The sequence below is a fragment of the Herpailurus yagouaroundi genome, unplaced genomic scaffold, assembly GCF_014898765.1.
Source record: "Herpailurus yagouaroundi ecotype Mexico unplaced genomic scaffold, PumYag 246, whole genome shotgun sequence".
NCBI lineage: Eukaryota > Metazoa > Chordata > Mammalia > Carnivora > Felidae > Herpailurus > Herpailurus yagouaroundi.
Window position 1 is genome coordinate 2923115 of NW_024412463.1, and position 23566 is coordinate 2946680.

The following is a 23566-nucleotide window of genomic DNA, read 5'->3' on the forward strand; positions in this document are numbered from 1 at the left end:
TGCTGGCATGTTCTATCAAGGCTCCCAGGAAAGTGTGCACACGTTCAGTTAACGGTCTGCTAGCAGAGGGAAAAGAGAAAAACGCCTCCACTCCTTTCACGACTGATTAACCTGCTGCCACCACCAAGTGAGGAAGTAAAACCTCAGAATAGAAACCTTAAGCCCAACTCCTGTTACGACGTGCTGCAGGACAGGGCCATCTTCACTTCGATTAAATATTTTCACCCAGGAGAGGGTCGTGTGCGTGACTTAGCTGGCCAAGCGTCCGATTCTGGACTCTGGATTTCGGCCACAATCTCGCAGTTCGAGGGTCTGAGCCCCACGTCGGGCTCTGTGCTGACAGTACGGAGCCCGCTTGGGATTTTCTCTCCCCCCCTCCTCCCCTTGCACCCTCTAATAAAACATTAAACGCTTTTTCATCCAGGATAAACTGGCATTTGGGCTATAAAGACAAAACAGGACTTCTTTTTAATGTTTATTTTTGAGAGAGGGAGGACGGATGAGTGGGGAGGGGCAGAGGATCCAAAGCAGGCTCTTTGCGGACAGTGAAGAGCCCGGTGTGGGGCTCAAACCCATGAACTTCGAGATCATGACCCCAGCCAAAGTCCTAATCTCAACTGACTGAGCCACCCCGGAGCCTCGAGAAGACGTAGCTCTAGGATAAAGGTAATAAGATCCAGGATCAAGGTCTGGTTTTCCAAGAAGTCTCCAATGTGATCACAGCCAGCTTGCTAATTGACTCTTCCCAAATAGAAGTCCGCAGCAAGCCCACATTCTGGGTACACAGGCCCCCCCGTTCCGAGCCACTCCTGTGCCTGCGGCACCTCCACCCTCCTGCCTTTGCCCCTCCAACTCCACCCTCTACGGTTCTCAAAGTGCAGTCCATGGGTGCCCGGGGGTCCCGGAGTCTCTTCTGGTAAAGCCTGTAGTAGTATGGAAATACCTTTGACTAACGGGGGACTTTGTTTTCATTGTTGACCTTTACACCTGCCACAGGAGTCGCTGAGCAGAACTGCAGGTGCCTGAGTACCGATCATCAGCTCTGCCAGCAGTACGGATGCCCGTCACCCCATGCGGTCCCAGGGAGCACAGAGCTCCTTTCACTTAGGAGTAGCTTTTCCCAGCCGCAAATTGCTGATTAAGCCACTCCCCCTGAAGTTTTTTTTTAACACCTTGTAGCGAAATACGAAGTATGCAGAAGGCACTCCGCCGTGAACCCGAGTACCCCGGTTGTCTGAGCACCGTCACATGGCTGGGATGCAAGCTAGGTGTCCACACCACTTGGACTTCAAAGAGCAGACCAACTACGGGTTTTTTTTCCCTGCCCCAGGTCTGGCATCTGGCAAATCTTCAGAAGGAACTAAGTGAACCTGTCATTGCAAGGAAAATCACCAACAGGGCGAGGGTAACATCCCAGCTCTGAGCGCAAAGTTGAGACGTCAGAATGGAGTCCCTCCCCTGAGGCACAGCTTCCTGGTTCTTAGACTTTTTTTTTTTTCCCAAGGAGGCCAAGAATATGAAGGGATTTTTTTCCCTACAGGATTATGAAATGGGTCAATATTTGGAAGAATCACGTGAGTGGGTCAGCCGGTATTTTCAAGAGACTAATGCAGGACATCTAAAAATTCAAGCAGGGGTTAAGAGCCAAAGTAATTACAACAATGGATTTTAGTTTAACGGTGTGAAAAGGTTGTGGATATGGCTACAGATTCTACACAGCAACTAATCCTTAAGAAACCACCCTTTGTCGGGTTGGGTAGAATAAAAAACGTTATCTGAAATGGCGATCAATATTCCCATCTCAACCACATGGGAGAGGCCAGATTTTCTTCCGACACCTCAAAACACACGGTGATGGACTGCCTACAGGTGTAAGAATCCAGCTGACTTCAACAAGGAGATTTGCAAAGGTACAGATAATGCCCCTGGTCACATTTTTGGGGGAGTTAGTTTTTTTTTTTTTAATTTTTTTTTTCAACGTTTTTTTATTTATTTTTGGGACAGAGAGAGACAGAGCATGAACGGGGGAGGGGCAGAGAGAGAGGGAGACACAGAATCGGAAACAGGCTCCAGGCTCTGAGCCATCAGCCCAGAGCCTGATGCGGGGCTCGAACTCCCGGACCGCGAGATCGTGACCTGGCTGAAGTCGGACGCTTAACCGACTGCGCCACCCAGGCGCCCCGGGGGAGTTAGTTTTTATTCAAGTTTTGAGAGATGTTCTTAAGATTTTAGGTAATCCTTCCACCCAATGCGGGGCTTGAACTTACAGCCCCAAGATCAAGAGTGGCATGCCCTGAGTCAGGCACCCCGGCTGTTACTTTTAAGCAGATATTTTGAGGTTTTCTTTTTTTTTAAAGTTTATCTCCAAGAGTGTGTGCATGCACGTGCATGAGCAGGGGAGGGGCAGAGAGAGGGAGAGAATCCGAAGCAGGCTCCGCACCATTGGCACAGAGCTTGACGTGGGGGCTCAGATCCACGAACTAGGAGATCATGACCTGAGCCAAAGAGTTGGAGGCTTATCTGACTGAGCCTGCCAGGTGCCTGTGGTTTTAATTTCTAATGCAGTAACTGTAGATAAAACACCAACTTGGGGTAGGGGGGGGAAGTCTTCGATTTTTTAGATGTAAAAGCAGCTCTAAACAGTGCTTTGAGAACCACTGTTCTATCCATTTGGCAAAGGTCCAGCTGAAGCCTTAAATGATCACCTGCACACGTCACCGCCCCTGCCTCTCAGATCTGTCGGGGATGCCATCTGGCCCATGTATCAGTTCTGGGTTTTTTGTAAACAACCTTTTATAAGCTGGCCAAAGACTTTGTCAGCCTCCATTTCCACAGCTAAAAGTAGCCACGTGATGAAGTTTTGGCCCATCAGACATGAACCCACGTAACATGTAGCTTCCAGGATGTACCTCGAAGGGGCAGGAAGCCTCCTCAGCCCATGCCTAGGTGAGCTACATCCTCGGGGTGTCAAAGGGACAACGGAAGAGCCCGACTCCCCGGAACCATGGGGGTTGTCCACCATACCTAATTTGGATGGTCACAGGATAGAAATACCTTGGTTTTAAAGCCACCATTAGCCGGCTCTCACTATTCCATGAATCATGAGGGATACTACCTTCGGGGTCATGCCCTGAGGGAGAGATGCTGTGAACACCCAGACCCCTCTCCTATTTTGCCACTGGTGAAGAGATTCAGACAACTAGAACATCTGCATTGGACACAAATAGCCTAATCATCCAATAGGGAAGCCATCTGTCCACCCCCCCTTCTGGATAGATCACAGACTCTGAACCCCAAGGACAGGGCCTTGCCTACTTCCTGTATCCCCAACACGCTCTGTATTTTTCCAATAGATTATTAGTCTAGTCTCCGACAGCTTTCTCGGTCCACCCTGGCACTGTTCCATGCTTGCAGCACACCCCTTTCCCCCTTTCATGACCTACCCTTCCCTGGTGAGAAGGACCCTTCATTCTCTTGTTTGCACGGCACGATGCCCACTTCTGGCAGAGATGACTCATCGCCCAGAAAGCAGCCTGCCTATTGGAGCTCCCAAGTTCAGCTGGGCAGGAGGCTGTCCTTCTGGAAAGGACTTCCCAGCCCTCCTTGATGCAGGATGTGGCCATGACCAAGTTCTGCTTCCATCCCAGGAGTCATCAGGGATTCTGCTTGGGGGTGGGGCAGGACATGGCCTGAGGGAGGGATGCTTTAAGCCCCTCCCCTACTTCTGCTTCCCCGTGGTTGACCGAGTCGGGAGTGGGAGAGCAGTTGCCTTGGAGATGAAGCTCTATATTAAGGATGACAGGGCTATTCTACCAGCTGGGGAGTATTCCCTTCTTAAGTCGTACTCGAGAGAAAGTGGATCACGTTTAAGCCACTTCAGTTTCTGCAAGAGCCAAAAGACCAGCAATTTTTTTAAATTCATTTTTATTCTTAGTCCTTTCTACACCTAATTTGGGGTTGAACTCACAACCCCAAGATCAAGAGTCACATGCTCTTCAACGGAGCCGGCCAGGCACCCCACAGACCAGTATCTTAACTCCCGTGGACTAGGACCCAAGACGAACGGTGGGCAAAGTTTTTGTAAAGAGCCGGATAGTAACTATCTTAGACACCTGTGCACCACAGTCTTTCTAGTGACTACTCAATGCCACCGTGGGGCCAAAGCAGCCACAGACGACAAATGAGCTGCACAGGTTAGATCTGGCCCACAGTGTACAGACCCCAATTGTAGATCATGGACACTCCTCTGCTCCAGCCCATTTTCTGTGTATTCTCAGCAGCTGGCTGCTCTCAAGAAGGAACCTTTAAGAAGCAACCTCATTATGCTCATCTGACATTTACTAGGGCCACAGGGCCTCCGCGGAGCCTTCCCTCCACTCATTTTGTGCCTTCTAAGCCCTGGCCCCTGCTGCTCCCTCTGCTGGAATGTTCCTGGTCTTGTCTGGTTACGGAGCCATCTTTCATACTTTAAGAATCGTCAGAAAAGCCCTTCGTGAACAGCCTTGATCCAATCTCCTGGAACAGGTTTGCCGGCACTTTTCCCCTAGCTTCTGACCTTTGAGGTCACAGCCCACCCCACCAGACCACTTCACGAGGCATCGACTCTTCCTGGCCTGCTTACCACATTCCACGCCAACACTTAAATTCATATCCTTTTTTTTCTTTTTTTTTAAACATTCAAGCTTTGAACAAACAAACGGATACCTGTGTGGATTCTCAGGTGGCGGTCCAGATCTTTCATGCCATGAACAGTTTTGAAGTGGCAACCTAGGAGGGAAAAAAAAAACAACAAACAGCTTTTCTTAAAAAAGAAGCTGGGCAGGTCTGGGTGGCTCAGTCAGTTGAGCATCGGACTTCGGCTCAGGTCATGATCTCAGTCTGTGGGTTCGAGCCTAGAGCCTGTTTCAGATTCTCTACACCTCCCCCACTCGTGCTCGGTCTCTCAGAAATAAACATTAAAAAGTTTTTGACAAAAAAAAGTTCACTAAAAAATAAATAAATAAATAAAGCTCCAAAAGGAAGCTACCAGAAATCTGAAGTTCTGGGAAGTCACACTGAGCTCAGATGCCATACAGGATACTTAGAACACACAGAACGCTCCTGTGTGCCAGGACCATGTGGGAACACAGCACAGGGGCTCAGCGGGTAAAGTGAGGCAGAGCTCGTCTGCCAGCACCCGGTACAGAGAAGGGGCTCCACGTGGCACGTTTGGGGTTCACCTGGATAGCAACAGTTGAAGGTCCTTTCTCCAAGCATCACGGTTTGGTCCTTCGACTCTGGGGCAAGGGCCATGGCAGGGATTTTCTGAGCATCACCGCCATCCACGGCGGGACAAGTTGGTTTGGGATCATTATCTAATTCTGAAGCTGAAATGGAGACAAAAAAAGAAAAAAAAAAAGCGTTACTTTCTCAAATGGAACCACCATGGTGCGTCTTAGGCTAGAACAGCCTTGGGGGGGAAAAAAAAGACGACACATTAAAAACAAAGCCAAGTACGCTCTGGCCTTACAGAAGTCCTTTCTTGAACTACCAACTTCCAGGAAACACAGGGGACAAGGGGAACGGTAACATGACAGGCAACTGGCAAGATCCAGGAGGCAAAACTTGCAACAGTGCTTCTCAAATGACCTAGGGAAAACTTAGTTTGTAGACGTTTTCTGATCCATCACACGTGGACATTTTTTTTTTATAAGTTGTAACACAAATTACAAGTGAAATAGGACCAAAAAGGCCAAATGTTATTTGAGAGGAAAGCTGGGTGCCTTGAAAACATCAAGCTATTTTTAAAAGCTTTCTCAATTTCTGAATTTGCTTGGTCTCCATTCAGTAGGTCACAGACCACACTTCCAGCACCACGGAACTCCTACACAAAGACCATGGTTTCAACACCTCGCTTAAAGATGGGGGGCAGGGAGGAACCAGAGTCAAAGGCTTGAGATGATTTCTGCGATCAGGAGTTTCTCTGAATCCTGATTTGTACACACTTGAACAGCCAGTCAAGACCACGAGAAACATCAACACTCAAAGCTCGAGAAGAAAAAAAAAAATCCCTTCAGATTGCACAGATGCAATCAGTTTTGAGAGCATTCTCGTCATTTAGGGACAGATACTTACAAGGCCTAGGTATCAGATTCATTTTCAAAGTAATCCAGGGCAGGGGAATAGTGGGACAGAGGAAACCAGACTGGCCACGCTGTCGGCTTTGAAGCCCAGCACCAGGTACGTCGAAGTTCACGGTATCCTCTTGCCAGGATGGTAGAATCATGCAAAACGGACATTTTTGTGGGCCAAAATGGTCACACAGTTTCATGTGGTTTGAGCTAATGGGGAGGTTTAAGAATTTGTCACAAGGACCAAGTATTCCTAAAAGGTAAAGTGATTTCTCTCCAAATAGATTTAAACCCAAGGGAAAAGAAAAGCTGTCAAGGTCTGTGGTCTTAAGATATATACGCCTTGACTCCTGTAGGAATTAGAGGCCAAGAACTGGGATTCTTTTTGCTCCTGGTATACAAGGAGGATTCCATTCCCCGGGAGAGATTTGTCAAGGCGAACCTCTTACCAGGAGAGGCCGTTGAGCACACTGGGAAGGACATCAACTCCAGTACAGGGCTTAGCTCAGCAACTTGCTAACTGAAACTTAACCTTTCTGAGCCTCAGTTTACCCTTGAAGAAGGGATCATTGACCTGTCGGAGTTGCAGGGTTAAGAAATGCACAACATAAGTTCTCAGTACGTGACCCAGCTGGTGCCATGTAAACACTATTCAGGAATAAAGGCCTGCAGAGGTCACATCTGAATAGTGTGGTGCTCAGAGCCCCTTAACAGGATGTGAACGAGTGACCTAATCCTATGGCTCTCAACGGAGGGTCATTTTGCCCCCAGCGGACATCTGGCAATGCTTGGGGACATTTGACTGTCAGATGTGCACACACATAGGGGATAGTGGCATCTAGGGAGTACAGGCCAGGGATGTTGAAACCATCCTACGATGTACAGGAGAGCCCCCATACCTGTATCAGGATCACCTGCATTGTGGGTTTTATTTATTTTTAAAACATTTTGAAAGAGAGCATGAGCCAGGGTTGGGGCAGAGAGATGGGGTGGGGGTGGGGGGATCCCAAGCAGGCTCCGTGCTGTCAGCACAGACCCTGATGCAGGGGTCAATTCCACAAACTAGGAGATCATAACCTGAGCCTACATCAAGGATTGGTTGCTTAATGGACCGAGTCACTCAGTCGCCCCAGGAGTTGAAGGTTCTAATGTTTTTATTTATTTTTGAAGCAGAGAAAGAGAGCATGAGCAGGGGAGGAGTAGAGAGAGAGGGAGCCACAGAATTCAAAGCAGGCTCCAGGCTCTAAGCTGTCAGCACAGTGGCCGATGTGGGGGCTCGGACTCATGAACCAGGTGATCATGACCTGAGCCAAAGCTGGACGCTTAACCGACTCAGCCACCCAGGCACCCCAGGGAGTTGTAGGTTTTAAATGTACCTTCCCAGTGCTCATCGCAGATAACTAGGGGTTGGGGTTAAGGGCAGATCCCAGGAACCAAAAAAAAAAAAAAAATTAAGTTTGAGAGAGGAGGAGAGAAAGATCAAGTGAGGGTGGCGGAGGGGCAGGGAGCGAGAACCCCAAGTAGGCCCCACGCGATCAGCACAGAGCCTGACACCAGGCACGGTCTCCCAAGACAAAGCGTGAGATCAGGACTTGAGCCGAAATCAAGAGGTGGATAATCCACCAACCGCCACCCTGGCATCCCGGAACCCATACTTTTAAAACAGGCCCCAGTGATTACGGCATATACTCTAAGCCCTTTTGCTACTTGAAGGGTGGTCCCAGAGCTTCTAGTTATCAGCGTAACTTGGAAGCTTGTTAGAGAAGCAGAACCTCAGGTCCCAGACCAACAGAATCAATCTGCCCCTTAACAAGATCCCCAGGTGATTCCTGTGCACATTAAAATAGGGGCCCAATGCCAACGCAATGCTTAAGTGCTCCTGGATTACCTGGAGGGCTTATTAAGGCACAGGCGGCTTGGGCTTCATCTTTAGAGTTCCTGATTCAGTGGATCTGGAGTAGAGCTGGTGATTTTTCGTTATCTAACAAGTTCCCAGCTGATGCTGATCTGCCAATCACACTTTAAATGTTTATTTTTTTTAATGTTTATTTTTGAGAGAGAGAGAGACAGAGCATGAATGGGGGAGGGTCAGAGAGAAAGGGAGACAGAATCTGAAGCAGGCTCTAGGCTCTGAGCTGTCAGCACAGAGCCCGACGTGGGGCTCGAACTCACGGACCGTGAGATCATGACCTGAGCCGAAGTCAGACGCTTAACCGACTGAGCCACCAAGGTGCCCCTAAATGTTTACTTTTGAGAAAGGACACACACACCCATGCACGGGAGGGGCAGAGAGATAGACCTAATCAGAAGGTGGCTCCACGCTGTCAGCACAGAGCCAGATGTAGGGCTGGAACTCACAAACGGAGATCATGGCCTGAGCTTAAGTCAAGAGTTGGATGCTTAACAGGCTGAGCCACCCAGGCACCCCTGGCAACCACACTTTTGCAAGCTCTGAGGGGCTGGCTCAGAGGAGATGCTGAAGCCCAGGGGGCTAGAAGTCTTCCAACTGATCAGAACCCACACCTGCCGAATCTGAAACCCATCACTATGTGCCCTGGAAGCAAACCCCAAACCTTGCACTCTAGCAATGCATATTAAAGACAACAGTCAAATTCTGGAGGGTTTTTTTTTTTTATTTTTTTTTCCAACGTTTATTTATTTTTGGGACAGAGAGAGACAGAGCATGAACAGGGGAGGGGCAGAGAGAGAGGGAGGCACAGAATCGGAAACAGGCTCCAGGCTCTGAGCCATCAGCCCAGAGCCCGACGCGGGGCTCGAACTCATGGACCGCGAGATCGTGACCTGGCTGAAGTCGGACGCTTAACCGACTGCGCCACCCAGGCGCCCCAAATTCTGGAGGGTTTTTAATCCCACAGATACCAAGGAAGATTGAAAAGTGAAATCTAAGTGAGATTGTATGGCGCCTTAGTTTCGGGAACTGACCGCGAAGCTAGCTGCAAAGTTTCAAATTTCGGTTCTATCATTTATTAGCCGTGTGGCCCCTGAGAAGTTGCTCCGCTTCCCTATTCCTCAATTTCCGTATCTAAAATGGGGATCACAGCTCTGATTTCGTAGGTTTAGGTGAAGGTTAAGTCTTAGTATATATAAAAGGACCTGTTACATAAGTCATTAAATCATCATTATGGTTTTTATTGACGTGTATGCACGTGAGCCACGATTCTCCACGGGAGGGAGACACATCGTGCCACGAAGGTGTGGAAACAGGCTGAAGAGACTGAGGGGTGAAAGTGGTAACAAAACAAAAAAATGGTAGAAAGGGACATCCAGGTAAAATGTGGAGTGGCATGGAAGGGCCCCCCAAAGGGACTTCCTTCTCTTTTAAACATCCAGGAAGCCAGTGAAAGCTCGAAGCCCACATTCTCCTGAGCACAGTGCAGCTGGGACAGAGTCCCTTCTCATCTCAAAGTGGGGGTGGGCCGCGTTTGACAGGACCCCGTTTAGGACAGTGGGCCCTTTAACCCTAGGAAAAACTGCCGTCCCTTTTAGAAGGTTACCCTCAGGGCTTTTTTCTGGTTTTGTTTTGTTTTTTTTTTTTAAACTGGTCACCACTGAAGTCTACCAGGTGACCTGCTGTATTTTAGTTCTTCCAAAGCCTATCTGAGTTGCAAACCCATTTGCCAGTTAACCTTAAAGCAAAGTAAGACCTCCACGAAACTCAAAAAGGAGGTGGGCCTTTTGTTCAGCTCGACAGACCTAAGATGCAGGGGAAAAACCGCATCAGTCGGAAGGTTTTTTGGTCTCTGCAGCGGTAGCTAGTGTTTAGTTCTGATTATGCCCTGCTCCCACAGGGGCACCCCAAGTACTGCACGGTACAGACCACCACAAGCCTTCTAAACAGAGGGGGTCTCTAGGAGGGGTCTTCACTACACTATACTCGAGAAAAGAGGCCCATGGCACCGACCAACAGCCAGGGGTCCTTCGGGTTATGCTCTTTTATAATGGCTTCCCCGAAAAGATTCAACACCCCCCAGTTCTTTAGAAGATCAGCAGGGGGCCTGCGGCCCCCCCCCCCCCCCCCAGTGGCAACCTGGGTCTATCACGGTCCTTGGGCACAAAGGTAGTTGGGGAGTTCTGGTTAATGGGAATACCATCCAGCCAAACTTCAGTTTTAGATACTATCATTTGAGGAGTAGTTTCCTTAAGTTTCTCCCCTCCTCCACCTCCTTGGATACGTGGTTCTCAAAGCCCACACCAGAACGATCTGCACTGCTGGACGTCTGACCCGAGGTCCCTTGCTCCCTTCCTGGGCCGAGAAAATGGAGAGAGAGGGAGAGAAGAAAGTTCATTTGGGACTAAGGAGAGATTCTCAACGAACTGCGGGAGAAGGGCAGGGAGAGGCGATCGAGTGAGAATTTACGTTACCTTAATCCGAGTCCGAGATTATCAGAACGGAAGCGCCTTAGAAATGCAGATTCCCCAGCCCCGCCTCACCCCAGAGATTCCAATGGGGGCGGTGCCCAAGGGTGGACGCAGGAATTTAGCCAGTTAGCAAAACTCTCCACAAGCCAAGGCTCCACGGACCCTAACGCCCTGAGGGCTTAGGGTAGTCGGGGGGGCCTCGTAGCTTCGCTCCGAGCCCCTCCAGCCACTCAGCAGCTGGCTCGGCCCGCTAAATCCTTCCGTGGAGCTGCTCTGCTCAACACACCCCTCCCTCCAGAGCCTCGCTTAGAGTAAAAGGTGAAGTCCTTACTGGACCCGCCCCCCTCCCCCACCCCAGGCTGCAACCTCGAGGACTCCCCCGCGGCCCCCACTGGCCGTTCCTCCTACCTGGTTCCTCTTCCCCCAGCCACCTCCAAGCCTCTCCCCCACACCTTTTGACGATGCCCACCTCGGGGAGGCCCTCCCCGGACCATGTGAAATACCTCCTCCCCTGCTTCAGGTTTGCAGCCGGCGCTCACCCCTAACGCACCTTACGCCTCACCGCTCTATCTCGAGTCCCATCTTTCTCGACCCCACTCGGCCCTAAACTCGAGCAAGAGCGGGATTTTTGCTCGTTCGTTGCTGTGTCCCGTCCCCCCACCCCGGCCCCTAGCTCCGGGGTGCTGCGGAAACTCAGACGTCTTTCGGAAATCCCCCTGGGCTCGGGACGCCGCACTCACAAGGCTCACTTTCCAGGCGCCCCGCCCCGGACCAGCGCCAAGGAAGCAGGTCCAGGACCCGGGCGCCGGCGCACCCCGAAGACGGCCTCGGACAGGGTCTCGGGGCGCCCGCCCAGCGCCTTGGAGAGAAGATTCGCGATTCGCTAGCGCTCGGCGTAGTTCGCCCCGGGAGAGAGAATTCACAAGGAGGTGTAATTTACAAAGGCGCGCGGCGGGGGCGCCGAGGGCTGAGCCGCCGCGCTCGACTCGGGGGCCTCAGCCGCCCTGCCCCGCCCGAGGCCTCGCACCCACGCGGGTCCCGGGGCCGTCCGAACAACCGCCCGCAACCCCCGGGCGGGGCGCCCGCAGCGCTACTCACCCGACAGCCCCACCCCCTCGGGGGCAGCGTCGGCGACCCCCGGGCGCGCGGGCTGCGGCTCCTCCGAGTTCAGGTGCTGGGGCTTGGCCTGTTTGCGCCGCGACATGGCGAGCGGATCGCGGCCCCCGGCGCCGCGCACGCCCGTGGCCCGCCTCTCCCACGACCGCTTCCCGGAGTTCGGAAATTTCCCCCCAACCCCGCGACCGGAGCGCGCATGTCCCGACAATTTTGCGCCTCGGCCGAGCAGGGCGATTTATCAAGAACCCTGACGGCTGATTGGCCCGGCGCCAAGGCCTCGGGGGTCCCGGGGAAGAGCGGACCGCGCCGCTGCAGCCCACACCACCCGAGAGCTCGTTAGAAATGCAGACTCTCGGGCTCCACCCCAGACCCGCCGAATCAGAATCTGCATTTTAACAAGCTCCCCAGGTGATTCGCATGCACATTAAAGTTGCAGAGACCGTGTCTGCATTTTAACGAGATCCCCAGGTGATTCGCTTGCCCATTAAAATTTCAGAAGCACAGCTCGCCTCCAACTTTCCTGCGCGCACGAATCACTGGGGATCTCGTTAAAATGCAGATTCTGACTCAGTGGGTCTGGGGTGGGGCCTGAGCTTCGGTATTTCTAACGAGCTCCCAGGTGGTAACCACTGCCGCTGCGGCTGCACAGGCCGTGCTCTTAGATTCTGACTTAATTGGTCTGGGCTGAAGCCTAGGCATTAGTGTACATATATATATTTTTTTCTTAAGCTCCCCAGGTTATTCTGACGTGCAGCCAAGGCTGAGAAGCTCGACCTCCAGCATATTCGCATTTGAAATTTAAATGAGGCCAGAGAGTCTCCAACGGCAGATGAACCACTTTATGGAGGAGCTCATTAAAAATGCAGATTTCGGAAAGTTTTGGCTTCAGGCGGCGGAGCCCGGTAATCTGTATTTCTATACGGCGCCCTCAAACCCCGACCCTCGTCCGGTGACTCTGGCGCCCCAGGTCTAGGACCACACGCGAGAAGCCTGGGGCCAGCAGGGGAGTGGGCCTGCCTAGCAGGTGACCAAGGCGTGGTCTGGGGAGGGGAGGTTGAGCTAATTGGCGTTCAAGCTCAGACTGGCTGGGACCTTGATGAGACCCGAGAAGGACCCGTCCTTGCATCAGGTTAACACGGGGAGCAAGAGAGCCACCTACACCGCTCAGGTGTTTACTTTCTACAAACTGGGGAGTTGCTCAAGGCGGGGCTGTACCCTAAGCTTGCCCAAACCTGCGAATCACGAGAGGGCCCTCGTTAGAAAGGACCCGGGCTCGGCTCTGAATCCGTGGGTTACGGGGGCCTAAGAATCTGCGTTTCGAACAGCGAGGATGGTGAAAGTTTACCTTGTGGCTAGGGCGGGCCCCGTGGGGTTCGGCAGCCGCCTGTAACGCGTCTCCTTGGGGTTACCGTTGGCAAATCGTGGGGTGGGGCCTGCAGGATGAGCATTTTTACTTTTCTCAAAAACTGAGCTGTTCTCCAACTTCCCGCTGATTTTCAAGTTCTGAATTGACTTTAGGGATGGTTGTGTAATGCCAGCTGAGGTCACTCAAGGTTAAATTACTTATTTATGACTTAAAAAAAAAAAAAGCAATCCGTACCCCCAACGTGGGGCTTGAACTCACCCCCCAGAGATCAACACTCTCGTGCTCTACGGACTGAGCCAGTCAGGTGCCCCGGGATTAAGTTACAGAGCCAATTTTTTTTAACCTTTAAACTTTTCTTTCTTTAATGTTTACGTTTATTTTTGAGACAGAGAGAGACAGCATGAACAGGGGAGGGGCAGAGAGAGAGAGAGAGAGACACACACACAGTATCCGAAGCAGGCTCCAGCCTCCGAGCTGCCAGCACAGAGCCTGAGGCAGGGGCTTGAACCCACAAACTGCGAGATCATGACCTGAGTCCCAGTCAGATGCCCAACCGACTGAGCCACCCTGGTGCCCCGACCTTTAAACTTTTCTTTGGGATGTGGGTGTAGTTACACATACACATAAAGCCATTTGAAAACCTATCATGTGCTTACTTTTATTGTGTCTGGTGGAATGTCTCAAGAGGATACTGGATAAACTGGGGACGGTGGTGTTGCCTCTGGAGAAGTGCCCCCAGCCAGAAGGATGGGAGATCGCTGGTACCCCGTTTATACTGCCTGCGGTGTGTATGTGTTTGTATTTGATATTTATATGGCATTTCATCAGCTCAGGTGCCCAGGATTGGATTAATCCTTGGTACGTGACACCTGGTCATTACTGCTCATTGCTGGCTTGAATGGTGGCTTGTTTGGTCCCTGGCTTATTAGGGTATAAGAGATACTAGGGAGCCCAAAGCTGGGAGCATCAGTGTTAGGTAGAGTCTCTCCTATGGCCCCCTCCTCCAATTTCACGGCTGTCAACCTAAACCCCATACACTTCATTCCTTTGCTTTATCTTTTCAGTAAGTTCTTTTGCACGTGCATGTAATCTTAAAAGACACAATTTTAATTAAAAAACATTTTTTTTAACGTTTATTATTGAGAGACAGACACAGAGTGTAGGCAGGGGAGGGGTAGAGAGAGGGGGAGTCACAGAATCTGAAGCAGGCTCCAGGCTCGGAGCTGTCGGCACAGAGCCCGACACGGGGCTCGAACCCACGAACTGCGAAATCATGACCTGAGCCGAAGTCGGTCGCTCAACCGACTGAGCCACCCAGGTGCCCCACAATTTTAGTTTTTTTCAAGAACTAAAAAAGCGTGTGTAATTTTCTAGGAATCCCCCATATTATATTGCTAAAAGCATCCACATTGCTGTGAAAATAGCACAGTTTATTCATCTGCCCTCCTGGTGGTGGGCACTTGGGTTGTTTCCCAGTCTTTCTGAAGCGTGTGGGTATCATCTGTGACCCTTCTAAAAAAGTGTCAGAGTTTGGGGCACCTGGGTGGCTCAGTCGGTTAAGCGTCTGACTTCGGCTCAGGTCATGATCTCACAGTTCGTGAGTTCGAGCCCTGCGTCGGGCTCTGTGCTGACAGCTCGGAGCCTGGAGCCTGCTTCGGATTCTGTGTCTTCCTCTCTCTCTGCCCTTCACCTATTCACACGTTGTCTCTGTGTCTCTCAAAAATGAACAAACGTTAAAAAAAATTTTTTTTAAAGGGGCGCCTGGGTGGCTCAGTTGGTTAAGCGTCCGGCTTCGGCTCAGGTCATGATCTCACAGTTCGTGAGTTAGAGCCCCGCGTCGGGCTCTGCGCTGACAGCTCAGAGCCTGGAGCCTGCTTCAGATTGTGTCTCCCTCTCTCTCTGCCCCTTCCCTGCTCATGCTCTGTCTCAAAAATAAATAAACATTAAAAAAAGTGTCAGAGTTTAAGTGAATGTACACATTTTCGGATTGCAGGTGACCCTTTAAGAGATTATGCTAAAGTCCTGGCACCAGATTACATTTTTGCCAGCAAAGGGAGAGAGAGATACTGCGGAGCCACATCCTTTCCTATACTCGGTATTATCAGACATGTGAATATACAATGATATTTCACTGTGGTCTTGATTTGCATTTTCCCTGCATACATTGTTTCCAACACACACACAAAAAAACAAAGGCAAAATTATTGTTTTTCACAAAAGTAATGACAGCAACTGATAAAATTTGTTTCATTTTTTTGAAGGCACCGTTTTATGATTTTTTAAACACATCTATTCAAAGTTACTGTGTAAATTAAGTTTATTACCATGTATGGTTTTAATGGCTTGACTTGAAGGGTCTAAATGAAGAATTGAAAGAAAAATGGAGGCATGCCTGGCTGGCTTAGTTCATAGACTACTCAAATCTTGATCTCCGGGGGGTGAGTTCAAGCCCCACGCTGGGTATAGAGCCTACTAAAAAAAAAAAAAAAAAACCCAAAACAAAAAAAACACACAAAAAACCCCCCAAAACTGAGGTGCCTGGGTGGCTCAGTCAGTTAAGCGTCTTGGCTCAGGTCATGATCTCACGGTTTGTGGGTTCGAGCCTGGTGTTGGGCTTTGTGCTGACAGCTCAGAGCCTGGAGCCTGCTTCCGATTCTGTGTCTCTCTCCCTCTCTGCCCCTCCCTGGCTAGCGCTCTGTCTCTGTCTCTCTGACTCTATCAAAGATAAATAAACATTAAAAAAAAAATTGAGGGGTTCCTGGGTGGCTCAGTTGGTTAAGCGTGTTCACTCAGGTCATGAGACTTTGGCTCAGGTTATGATGACACGGTTTCTGGGTTCGAGCTCCGCATCAGACTCTTTGCTGACAGTTCAGAGCCTGGAGCCTGCTTGGGATTCTATGTCTCCTTCTCTCTCTGCCCTTCCTCCACTCACACTGTCCTCTACTCTCTCTCTCAAAAATAAATAAATGTAAAAAAAACAACAACAACAACAACAAAAAATATAACTCCTAGATTAGAGATCTACGTAAAAGCAGGGTATCACTCAATGGCTATGATAAATCACACTTCTCCTCCAATTCCATTCACCAGTCATACAAATTGACTATTTTCTTGACATCCAGCTCATAAATTTTCATCTTCCCTGATAATCAAACCCGAGGCTTTTGCAAATTAAACTAAAGAGGGCACATCACTACGGTCTTTAACAGATGGATTTCAAACCACTGTGGACAATGTTTAAACAGATTAGAAAATTCTATCGCTAAATTTAAACACGCAGAATGAGGTTTTTTTCCGGGCGGCACCTTTTCATTGTCCTTCGGCAACAAAGTCACAGAACAAAGAAACTACGGTCGAACACGCGTTTCAAAATACTTCCTCCACAGGGTGTTTCCCTTCCAGAGAAAGTCAAATTTTCAACCCTTGCCACTTTTTAAAGGGAAAATGGAACATATCTGTAATTTTGATCACTTAAGTCTTTTGCCAAGAGCTAAGCGGTGCCCTCTGAGTTCTACAAAAGATTCTCCTTATCCCTCTACATCTCTTTACAGAGCATCATAAAGATCGAGAGGCAGTAAAATGTAATAACACCTGGACTAGAGCCAGCCTGAGTTGAAGTCCTGGCTCTGTTACCGTGTGACCTTGGGAAAGCTGTTCTGTACTCCCGTTTTCTCATCAGTAAAATGGCAATGCTCATATGACTAGGGCAGTCGTGAGGACGAATGGGTTTCCGTATGCAAAGTACAGAGAACAACGTCTGGTGCCGAGGGGGTAAGAGTTAACAATCACTATAACAGAGTACGAGTATTAGTTTACCAGTACTAGTTAACATGTGTAATAAGAGCTCACACTCACCCAGCATTGGTGGTTCCAATTAACGAGGCGCAGACACTGTTTTCCATGGAAATAAATGGGAAGCAAACGAGACTGTGTTGACTTTATGGAACCCTCAGGAGCTGCAGATTTTCCCTGCTTTCATCACACCTTCAGTATAGGTATATTAAATGAGGAATTCAACGCTGCTCATTGAATCTGGCGCAAGTAATTGTTTTCTTTTTGAAGAGAAAAAGTCATTGCTCACCTCAGTGCTGTCCTGTCCCTTACCTTTTCTCCACTATGGATACAGGAATGAAAGAACGGGTAAATGTTTTCCAGGTACACATGGTTCCCAAACAGGAAGTAACGGCGGACAGGAGCAAGTCTGACTTCTTCATCTGCCAAGAATTTATTTGTTCAACTGATCATTTTTTGACTTCTCGCTGTTGCGTGGCTCCGTTCCAGGTGTTGGGTACAGAGCCACACGCAAGACAAACAAGATCCCGCGGGGCAGCTAGAGGACGAACGAATGAATGAGGGCAAAAGGTCACTTCGGATAACAATGGGGACCACAGTCAAGATGACATGGGGTGGTGTGACCCAGAGTGGGTGATGCAGGGGAGGGTAGCTGAGTCTGGCTAGAAGAGACCTACGAGCTAACACCTGATCTAATAGGCAGCCATGGGAAGACGCAGAGAGAGAGCATTTCTGGGAGAAGAATCCATAGCAAAGGTAAGAAAATCAGCTTTGGGATGTTTGAAGCAAAGTAAGAAGCATCCGTGGCTAGCTGGTCGCCAGAAAGAAAAATATATGGCTTGTAAGAAGTAGGAAAAACAAAGTCCCAGCTCACTTAATGAGCAAAGAAATGCAAGTTAAAAAAAATTGAAATACCGTTCTATACCCTCTCTTAACAGAAAAGATTAAACCCACACACGTTATTAGCAAAGGTGAGCATGTGCTTTTTCTCCCCCACGCTGCACTTCTCAGACTTACTGTTCAGGAGAATCACCTGGGGACCTTGTTAAATGCAGATTCTGACTCCAGCGTGTCTCAAAATGTAACATGAACACAGATCACCTGGGGACCTTGTTAAGGAGTGGATTGTGATTTCTCAGACCTTAATGTGCGGAAGAATGACCTGGTGATCTTGTTAAAAGCAGATTCCGGGCAACAAACCTCTAAGAGTTATACAGCCTCACTGCCTCGCTAATTATAAGGGAATGAATATTAAATAACCATCAATTCCACACACAGCCCCCCCGCCCCCCTCCGCATCAGATCAGTGAAAATTAAGAATGCTGGTAACATCTACCCTTAGCAAGAGTGCGGGGAATTTGGTCTTCTAACGCGTTGGTGGTGGGAGCGTGAATGTTCATAGGTGCTGCAGAGGGCAATTTAGCAGTACTTTAAAAAAAAAATTTTTTTTTTTAAACGTTTATTTATTTTTGAGACAGAGAGACAGAGCATGAACGGGGGAGGGGCAGAGAGAGCGGGAGACACAGAATCGGAAACAGGCTCCAGGCCCTGAGCCATCAGCCCAGAGCCCGACGCAGGGCCCGAACTCACGGACCGCGAGATCAAGACCTGAGCTGAAGTCGGACGCTTAACCGACTGAGCCACCCAGGCACCCCTAGCGGTACTTTGTTAAACGTGCCCTGCCAGTGATCTGTCAATTCTGCTTCCATCTGTTCTCCAGAGAAACGTCTGCACATGTGCGCAAGGGAGCGTGTCCAAGGATGTTTGTGGCAACACTAATATCGTAGCACAAGAAAACAAAACAACCCCCCCAAAACCAAAAACCCACAAACCATTGAGAAACAACCTAAGAATGCCCAGCAACAGGGGACTGGTTAGGTTAAACTAAGGTTTAACCATACTATGGAATATCAGGCAACAAATGGAAGTAATCATCTCCCCCCTCTCTGCCCCTCCCCTGCTCTCTCTCTTAAAAAAAAAAAAAAAAAAAAAATTTTTAATTTTTTTTTATTTATTTATTTTGTATTTTTTTTTCAACTTTTTTTTTTTTTAATTTAGTTTTGGGACAGAGAGAGGCAGAGCATGAACAGGGGAGGGGCAGAGAGAGAGGGAGACACAGAATCGGAAACAGGCTCCAGGCTCCGAGCCATCAGCCCAGAGCCCGACGCGGGGCTCGAACTCCCGGACCGCGAGATCGTGACCTGGCTGAAGTCGGACGCTCAGCCGACTGCGCCACCCAGGCGCCCCTGTTTATTTATTTTTGAGAGAGAGAGAGAGAGAGACAGAACATGAGCGGGGGAGGGGCAGGGAGAGAAGGAGACACAGGATCCGAAGCAGGCTCCGAGCTGTCAGCATAGAGTCCAACGTGGGGCTTGAACTCACAGACCACGAGATCATGAATTGAGCTGAAGTTGGATGCCCAACCGACTGAGCCACCCAGGGGCCCCTCTCTCTCTCTTAAAGTAAATAAATAAACTTAAAAAAAATAGGGACTGTATTCCCATCCTGCTTGATAGTTAAAAAGTAATAATTAAAATACTTAACTAACTGATGTTTCTTTTTTCTTTTTTTTAAATTTCTTTTAACATTTATTTTTGAGAGACAGAACGAGACTCAGCAGGAGTGGGATAGGGGCAGAGAGGCGGGGGAGGGGGCGGAGACACAGAATCTGAAGCAGGTTCCAGGCTCTGAGCTGTCAGCACAGAGCCGGACGCGGGGCTCGAACTCACAGACCGCGAGATCATGACCTGAGCCAAAGTCGGGCGCTTAATCGACTGAGCCACCCAGGCGCCCCTGATGTTTCTTTTTTTTTAAAAATGTTTATTTATTTTGAGAGAGAGAGAGAGAGTGAGAGCACGAATTAGTGAGGGGCAGAGAGAGAGGGACAGTGAGGATCCTAAGCAGGCTCTGTGCTGTCAGCACAGAGACTGATACAGGACTTGATCTTGTGAGATCATGACCTGAGCTGAAATCAAGAGCTTAACCAGCCGCTTAACCAACTGAGCCACCCAGGCGCCCCAAGCGATGGTTGTCATACAATGCGATACATTTTATATGACCATAATAGACAATAACGTATTTCTCTGTGTGCTGATACAGAATATTCTCAAGATATGTTAAGTGAAATATTCAAAGGACAGAAAAGTAGATAAGTTATGCTATTGTGTGTATGTATGTATGTATATATGTAAAAACATACATATATAACAGCATCTCTCTATTAAATTTCACACACACACACACACACACACACACACACACACACACACACGAATGCAGAGACCAGGGAACTGGGAACACGCATCATCCATGGGGACAGGACATCAGTTGTCTGAATGACATCTTGATATATACTTTTTGGCAATCTCGTAAGTTAAAACATTTTAAATCATAAAATTTGGCACACCTACAAGAGTGCATAAGATGCAAATGTGCAGCTTATGGAATGAAACAAACATCCTTGTAACCACTGACAACTTAAGGTCTTAGTACCAAAGATAGTGCTTTTTAAAAATTTTTTTTAATGTTTACTTATTTATTTTTGAGAGACAGAGAGAGAGTGAGCAAGCAGGGGAAGGACAGAGAGAGAGGGAGACAGAATCCCAAGCAGGCTCTGTACCGTCAGCACAGAGCCTGATGCGGGGCTTGAACCCACGAACCTGAGATCATGACCTGAGCTGAAACCAGGAGTCGGAGCTTAACTGACTGAGCCGCCCGGGCGCCCCTCAAAGAAATGCTTCACATGCTCCTGTCCGTTAGCGTCTCCTGCCTTCTGCCACCTTCTTTCACTAGTTCTAATTTTGGGTAATTATGATTTAAAAATAGTTTTGTCACTGTACATCAACCATACTTCGATGAAAAACAACAACAGTTTTGTCACCTAAATAATGATGCTTAGTTTTGCCGCCTTTTGAGCTGCATGAGTAATATTCCTTCAAGTGCTTCTTGAAGTGTGTGAGATGCGCCGTGGTGAGGCAGGCAGCTGGAGTCCACACTTGAATATACCACATTTTACACCTTCGCCGCCAATGGGCGGTTTCCAATTTGGTAATTATGAGCAATGTAGCTATCGACACTCTTGCACAGATCTCCTGATTCTTGGGTGTAAATTGCTCTACGCCCAGAATCTGCATTTAACAAGATCCCCAGGCGATTCTTCTGTACCTTATGGTTTGAGGAGCACTGCGGTCAGAATCTGCTTCTTAACAAGGTCTCCCAGTGATCTGTATCCGTGTTAAAGTTAGGGACGCACTGGAATCAGAATCTGCATTTTATTTTTCTTTATTAAAAAAAAAAATTTAACGTTTATTTATTATTGAGAGACAGAGAGACACAGAGTGTGAGCAGGGGAGGGGCAGAGAGAGGGGGAGACACAGAATCCGAAGCAGGCTCCGGGCTCCGAGCCGTCAGCACAGAGCCTGACACGGGGCTCGAACTCACGAACTGTGAAATCATGACCTGAACCGAAGTTGGTCACCTAACTGACTGAGCCACCCAGGCGCCCCTCAGAATCCGCATTTAAAAATTTTTTTTTTCAACGTTTATTTATTTTTGGGACACAGAGAGACAGAGTGTGAACGGGGGAGGGGCAGAGAGAGAGGGAGACACAGAATCGGAAACAGGCTCCAGGCTCCGAGCCATCAGCCCAGAGCCTGACGCGGGGCTCGAACTCACGGACCGCGAGATCATGACCTGGCTGAAGTCGGACGCTTAACCGACTGCGCCACCCAGGCGCCCCAGAATCCGCATTTTAACAATGTCCCCGGTACGGCTGAGATGTGCAGCGGTGGGGGGGGGGGGGGAGCTGGATCACAGCATATGCTCACCTGCAACTTTCCTAGGAAGTACCGAACTGTTTTCCAGTGTGACTGTGTCAATTTACATTCCCGGCAGATTATGTAACTTTTAAGATGAAAATGATTGGGGGGACAAAAGGGAACTAGTTAAAAAAAAGTCACCAGGGCACAGTCTTATTCGAAAATGTTCATAACGGGGCGCCCGGGGGGCTCCGTCGGTGAAGCGTCCGACTCTTGATATCGGCTCAGGTCATATCTCGTGGTTCGTGAGATTGACCCCATGTTGGACTCTGCACTGACAACGTGAAGCCTGCTTGGGATCCTCTCTGCCCCTCCCACGCTTGGTCTCTCTGTCTCTCAAAATAACCATTTAAAAAAAATGTTCAGAACCAGTACTCGCATCCTCACATTTCTCCTTTCTGCTCCCATACCCCAGCCCCTCCCCTTCATGGATTAGAATCTGTAATGAAATGACGTACTGGAGGAGGAGGCCGTGTAGGCGCCACAGTGTATCAGGGCCTTTATTTATAGAGAACACGGCCTCCAGGTCACCTGCTGATTCCTACAGGTTTGGTGGTTCCTGAACTATAAAGGAATGTTGTCTAAGAGTAAGACTTCTAAGCTTCTAGGGGCGCCTGGGCGGCTCCGTCGGTTGAGCGTCCGACTTTGGCTCGGGTCATGATCTCGCGGTCCATGAGTTCGAGCCCCGCGTCGGGCTCTGTGCTGACAGCTCGGAGCCTGGAGCCTGCTTCGGATTCTGTGTCTTCCTCTCTCTGCCCCTTCCCCGTTCATGCTCTGTCTCTCTCCGTCTCTCAAAAAGGAATAAACATTTAAAAAAAATTAAAAAGAAAAGACTTCTAAGCTTCTAGATCTCGGGCAGGGTGTGGCAACATGGGTTGTCCGTTGTCTTAGCCAGTCCTGAGAAAAGTGAGTTTCCGATCCCTTTCCAGCAACATCGAAATCACCCAGACCGATTGTCACCTGCAGATTCTTTTTGTGTTTCCATGTCTTAGGCCACAGTCTCCCCGACTCTGACGTTGTCCATTAGGGCTTGCCCCAGAGCCATTCACTTGTTGGCCAAACATTTATGGGGTTCTCTCCGGTTTTGAGGCACTGTGCTAACCTCTAGGAATGCACCAGCAGGCCTTTGAGAAAGTCACAGATTAACGACGATGGAAAATAAGGAAACAGGCGGTTACGAGACAGTGTGATAAAGGTTCACACAGTGGTCAGGGAACGCTTCCTGCCACAGGCCGATTCGTAACAGGGTGAGTCGGTCTTGGGCAGGTACAGAAGTGAGGTGAAGAGGGTCACAGGCACAGGGACAGCCTGTGCAAAGGCCAGGAGGTAAGAGATAGCCGTTTTGAGAAGCCTCAGTCTGGCCGGAGGTGGGTGGGACGCTGGCGATAAGGCAAAGGAGGCTGGTGGGAGGTCGACTCCATGGCCTTGTATGGCAGACAGGATACATTCAACCGTTTCCTGCTCCCCCTTTCCCTTCTCTTCCTGTTCAGCTTCGGACACATCCAGAGGCCAATTCCAGGCTTGGTTTGACAAGGTGAAGTTACTTCACCTCTCCTCGCCTGAGAAGCAGCCATGCCGACAGTGGTAATGACTCTGACCACGAAGACCGTGAACGCTCACTGATGCTAAGGCCTAGCCTCACCAGCGCTTCGCAGATGTGTGCTTTGTACAAGCCTCTTAACCTCTCGAGCCTCAGTCTCATCTGTAAAATGGGGATAATAATTCAACCTACCTCAAAGGGGTTTCCTGAGTATTCAAAGGGAATGTATGGAAAGGGATCGACAAGCAGCACGTCATGAAGAATGTTACTTGCCATTGTTATCGGCAGTCACCCGCCTACTCCCCTTACACGATACTAACTTTGAAAACTATTGCACAAGATAGCCTCACACCTGTCAGAACGGTTAACGGTAACAACACAGGAAACACCAGATGTTGGCGAGGGTGCGGAGAAAGGGGAACCCTCTTGTACCGCTGGAGGGAAA

General features: G+C 49.3%; 1 protein-coding gene across 3 annotated transcripts in view; it reads right to left on the bottom strand.

Moving 5' to 3' along the window:
• ZFP64 (ZFP64 zinc finger protein) overlaps window positions 1-23566 on the bottom strand; it is a 91943-nt gene that overhangs the window by 8864 nt on the left and 59513 nt on the right. For 2 of the 3 annotated variants that reach the window (XM_040460010.1, XM_040460009.1), the window contains 2 exons: window positions 5220-5366; window positions 4705-4767 (listed from right to left, as the gene is read on the bottom strand). In XM_040460010.1, the coding sequence (XP_040315944.1) occupies window positions 4705-4767; window positions 5220-5366 (210 nt within the window). Of the gene's footprint in view, window positions 1-4704; window positions 4768-5219; window positions 5367-11588; window positions 11729-23566 lie in introns of those variants that run through there. The other variant, XM_040460012.1, reaches the window with a different exon arrangement.